The sequence below is a fragment of the Rattus rattus genome, chromosome 17, assembly GCF_011064425.1.
Source record: "Rattus rattus isolate New Zealand chromosome 17, Rrattus_CSIRO_v1, whole genome shotgun sequence".
Classification (NCBI taxonomy): domain Eukaryota; kingdom Metazoa; phylum Chordata; class Mammalia; order Rodentia; family Muridae; genus Rattus; species Rattus rattus.
Window position 1 is genome coordinate 16,282,642 of NC_046170.1, and position 5,123 is coordinate 16,287,764.

The 5,123-nt window shown below is 62.6% G+C and overlaps 1 protein-coding gene across 1 annotated transcript; it reads right to left on the bottom strand.

The window, feature by feature from the left end:
- Window positions 1–1,205: 1,205 nt before the first annotated feature.
- On the bottom strand, window positions 1,206–3,932 carry Samd1 (sterile alpha motif domain containing 1). The gene is given in 11 exon segments (XM_032887982.1): window positions 1,206–1,888; window positions 1,973–2,084; window positions 2,178–2,274; window positions 2,358–2,655; window positions 3,033–3,398; window positions 3,400–3,453; window positions 3,455–3,546; window positions 3,549–3,575; window positions 3,578–3,712; window positions 3,715–3,896; window positions 3,898–3,932. Coding segments are annotated over 11 exon segments (1,542 nt in total). The 5' UTR covers window positions 3,918–3,932; the 3' UTR covers window positions 1,206–1,729.
- Between the last annotated feature and the right edge of the window lie 1,191 nt (window positions 3,933–5,123).

A 5,123-nucleotide genomic window follows, 5' to 3' on the forward strand; every position in this document is an offset into this window, starting at 1 on the left:
CCTCCAGCCCCTTCGGCGTCCCGGGAGCGCACACACCTGGGGCCGACGGGCTTGGGCAGTGAGCGCAGCCGCAGCCCTCTCAGCCCAGCCTCGACGTCTCTGCCGGCGCCGCCCCGCGGGGATTTCGCCTCTTTTGAATTTCAGCACGCGGAGGGCGCGCAGCCTAGGCCTGCACCGCGCTCGGAGCTCGGCCGGCACCTGGCGCGCGGGGCGCTGCCAAGGGCGGAGCTCTCTTCCCAGTCAGTTGACTGGAGGGGAAGGGGGTTCCTAACTTGTTAGGAACCTGGGAGTGAAGGTTACTAAGAGGCCCAGGTTACACCTCAGCAGGTGACCGCCAAGATCTCTTAACTGATGGAGCTAGGATCTGCTTTTGAGCTAAGGCCTAGTGATATACCAGTTACTTCTACAATAAAAATCCTCAGACAGTTGATCTTATCCCATCGTCTCTTTTGTTCCAGTAAGCCGGCCCTGGTCCCAGAACACATCTCTGATCCTCGTAGGTTGGATTCCTTGTTACGTGCAAAGACTGATCGGTATTTGGTATTTAAGTACAGACTAGGAAGCCAAATATATTACAAGGCTCGAAGTAAGCAGCAACAGGTGTCACACTGTCCCGCGTGACCCTCAACTTGACTTTGTCAAGCCAGTTGCCCTGCCTATAAAACGAGTTTTATGACGTCTGCTTCACCGAACTACAGAGGTGACAACAAACCGTTTGCTCAGCAAGCGTGCAGTTTGCTGTTAGTCACTCAACAAACACTTGAGCAGGTGGTTCTGGAATGAGATGGCAGAAGACAAAGGAACCATTCCAGTCCTAGACTGACAGCGTTGCCTGTATTCAAAAACCACGTAGGTTGGTAGAGCGCTTGCCTAGGAAGCGCAAGGCCCTGGGTTCGATCCCCAGCTCCGAAAAAACGAACCAAAAAAAAAAAAAAAAAAAAAAAACCACGTAGGTAAGTCTAGCCTCGAATTCCTGATCCCGCTTCCATCTCTGAAGTGCTGAGATAACAGGTGTGCCATCAAGCCCAGCTACAAAAACCATCTCCCTTTTGTGGTGGTGAAGCTAGAGCCAAGATGGTCTATCTGCATACTTGGTGAGGTTGATGAGTCTCGGCCCCAAATTCTGTCTTAACGTTAAACTCTTCAAGGAGGTCTTTAGCCCCTCCTTCCTCCATGCAGAAGACGGACTTTTTTTTTTTTTTTTAAAGTTTTATTTAAAAAACCTTCGGTGCAATATTAAAAAGCAATACAGCCAGGTGGAACAGTCGACAGACAGAAAGGGAAGGAGCTAGAGGACCCAAGGTCCTTTACCTCACCTGTTCCCCAGAGGCTGGGGGTCAAGGGGGAGGGTCTGGGGGTGGTGGGACGAGGAAAAACCACCACCAGGATGAATAGGTAGAACAAAACACATATAAGATACATCTGGCTGAACTGAAGAGGGGTTTGGGGCCACAGGAAGCTCCCCTGGTTTTTGTTCAAAAATGTCCTGGTTTGGGGAGAAAGGGTGACCCCTGGCAAATGAGCCAGCCAAGTCCTCCAACCCCACACTCCACTGCTGTGGAGAGGGGTGAACTAAGGTCAGGGGTGTGAGAAAAGGGGGAAAATGGAGAAGGGAATCCCCTCACTGGAGTCTGTTAGGAAGGTTGAGCGTACCCATATCCAGCTCCTGGACTATGGGGCTGCCATGGGTGAAATCTGGACTGGCTGGGGTGGGGGCAAGGCTGGGTGCTCAGCCTAGAAAGCCATCAGGATCATCGTCCTCAAAGTGGCCTTGCTGAAGCACCTTGATGTGGTGCTCGTAGATCTTCAGGGCTGGGCCCAGGCGGATGGACAGGCCAGTGAGCACATCTGTCCGTTGCATGAGCAACAAAGACTTGCCATCAATTTCCTGGGCAGGACAGAAAGGGGCAGGGTCAGTGAACACCCGTGAGGCCCTCTGTGTGTACAGTCAAGAGACTGTCTGGGAACTCACCTGCTCTTGGAAAGCAGTGGCCTGCTCTGGGAAGCCTGCCTCAGTGAAGTATTCCACCACATCCATGACTGTCCACTCCACTGGGTCCGTTGGCTTCTCCTTGCGCCCAGGACTGCATCAGAACGGAGAACAAAGTGACCTTCGCACAGCTCTGATTATCCAACACCCAGGTGCTAACCCCAATGTCCCTAATGCCTCAACTTACGGACAGCCAAATGGTGTCCCATCAGCCCCAGGTAGGGCTGGTTTTCCTGGAGGCAAAGGCACAGGAGATGGAGAATCTGGAGCAGCTGCAACACAAGCTGAAAAAGGAAAGGCAGAGGACAGTCAGGCTAGGGTTCACAGCTCCCTACTCCGCACTGCCCCAACCCAGACAGGTCCTTACCTGATCCCCCTTCTTTATTCATAGCTGTCATCGAGAACACCTGGTGTGTGCAGCTGCCAGGTGCTGGTCCCCGCCCTTCATCCTGGCCCTGGAAGGGTCCACAGGGCGACCACTCCTTGACCCTCTCCTTAGCACTCTGAGGGCCCCGCTCTCCATTAATCTGGTGGTGCTGAGCACCTGCGGGGCGGTCACTCTCGGGCACTTCGGAGCCCTCAGATACATTGTCCTCCTCCTCCTCTTCGTCATCTTCATCATCATCTTCCTCTTCTTTCTCAAACACCCGTTCTTCTCCACCTCTCTGGGGCCAGAGAAAGAAGCAGGCAGAGTTAGAGCTCTTCTAGTCCCGGATGAAATCCAGTGTCCGACGCCACCTTAGACAACAACACGGAGTAACTTTTACGCTGTGCTGTCGTTTCCGTGCCAGGTTCTGGGTTAATAAAGCCCTCAATAGCCAAGTCTTACTAAACTCGCTCAACTACCCCCAGGGGTCGCTACTGTCAGCAATCCGCGTTTACAGCCGAGGAAACTGAGGCTCCGGCAGATCAGGTCACTGACCAAGACCACCGCGTTCTGAGTCCACGGGGACTGTGGGCGAATCCCGGCCACCCGACGTCCCGCTCCCTCCCGGGACTCTCGTCCCAGCCAACTTCGCCCGCACCTGCCCGGTGCGCTCACCTTGCTCCGCGCCGCGCGTGCGCTAGCGGCCGGCGGCGCCCGTCCCGGCCTGTCTCCGCGGGGTAGTGCGAGCGCTCCCAGGCGGGTGCGCTCCAGACGGCCTCGCGCCGCTTCCTCTTCCAGCAGCCCCTGCACGCGGCCGCGGGTGAGGCGGCCGCTGGCGCCGCCACTGCCCCCGAGGTAGCGCACGACTTCCCGCAGGCTCACGGGCCGCGCCGGGCCGCCCGCCCGCGCGCCCCCCTCCGGCGGCGGCTGTGGCTGCGGCGGTGGCGGCTGCTGCTGCTGTGGCGGCGCCGGCGGCTCCCGGGCGGCGACGGCGGGCGGCGGTGCACGGCGCGGGCCGGCTGGGGGCGCCGCGGCCGGGGGGCGCGGCGGGCGCTGGTGGCGGAGCGGCCAGGGGCGCGGCCCGCTGCGCCCTGGGGACCCGGCTGCGCGGGGCCGGGAGAAGGGGGCGCTGTGGCGGCGGCCGCGCGGGGCGCCGGGTCAGGGGCGGCGACGGGCGCGGGCGGCGGGCGGGCGTGGGCGGCGGCGCGGCGGGGCCCCGCGGGGACGCGCGGCGGGGCGGGTGGGGGTGGCTCCGCGGCGGGGCGGCTGGACGCGCGCCGCGTTGCGGTACGAGATGCTCCCCTTGTAGCTGACCCGGAGCACGGCGCGCTGCTGGATCAGTTTCTCGAGCTCCCGCGCGTGCGCTCCGGCTCCAGGCCGTGCCGCCGCCGCACCATCCGGCAGATGCGCTCCAGGTCCGGCCGCGCCTTGCGCGAGCGCAGCGAGTCGATGGTGTCCAGAATCCACTCTTGGTAGTGCGGGGAAGCGGCGGACGACGAGGCGGCGGCCGCCGTGGTGGCCGCCGCCGTCTCCGGGGGGTAGGGCCGGGGGCCCCGCCATGCCTCCCGCCCGGCCTGGCTGCACGGTGCGCGCTGCCTCCCTCCCAGCGCGGCGCCCCTCCCGCTCCCTCCCTCCGCCGCTGCCCGCCTCCTCCGCCTCCCCCGGGGCGCAGCGCCTCGGCGGAGCGGCGGCGGCGCTGCTGTTTCTTCAAAAAAAAAAAAAAAAAAAAAAAAAAAAAGCGAGAGAGAGGAGAGCGCGCGAGAGAGACAGAAAAAAAAATAGTGAGAGAGAAAGAAAAGAGGAAAAAAATATGCACACACTCACTCACTCGCACGCACGCACACAACAGCCCCGCTTCTGCTGGGCGCGCGCGGGGCCGGGGATGCGAGGAGGGAGGAGGAGCGCGGCGCGGCCGGCCCCTCCCCGCCGCCGCCGCCGCACGCGCGCCCTGCGCCCGGGACACTCCGGCCCCCCTTCCTGCTCGCCCTCCCCCGCTGCCCGCCTTCCTCGCTCCCTCCCACCCCCACGCGCCCGCTTTTAAGGTGGAGCCCGGGCCCCCGCCCGCCCCGTGTACCCGTCGCTCTAGCTCACTCCGGCTCGCTCCGGCCCCCCCTTACAACTCCCGCGCGCTTTTTAAGGAGGCGCCGCGGAGTTGGCGCCGGAGCGGGGGCGGGGAGCGCGGCGGGCGGGGGAGGGGGAGGGGAGCCCAGGGGGGAGGGGACAGGGGCGGGCGGGGCGCGCGGGCGGCGTTCGGCCGCCCTCCAGCCATTGGGCGCGGGACCCAGACGTCCTCGGCGCCCAGCCCCCTCTCCACGCCTCTCCGCGCGCAGCGCTCTCGGGACCGCACTTACCGGGAACTAGCCGCGCCGCGGCCCGACGCGCCTCGCTCCTGGGAGCCGCGGAGACCTCACCAGCGGCCCTGCCTCGCCTACACGAGGACTCCGGGGGGTCGCGCGGGGCTCCCCCTTTCTCCTTCGACTCTGCTAATCCTATTTGGCCGAACCGGTCCGGGCGGCCCTCTCGGTCCCGGACTAGACTGAAGTAGGGGTGGGAGCAGATTTGAGGGCCCCGAACTCAGGGTCAAAGGACAGTTTGCCCACCCCACCCCTCCTTTTTCTGGTGGGGCGGAGGAAGTACAGGAATTCCAGCTAAACCCTGTTTCTCCAAGGTCCGGAGGCCGGGGTCTCCAGAGGATGGACACTGAGGTCCGAAATTCCCTTTCCAACACCCTGAGGGTGTGATCGAAGTCGGGAATACCAGGGACAC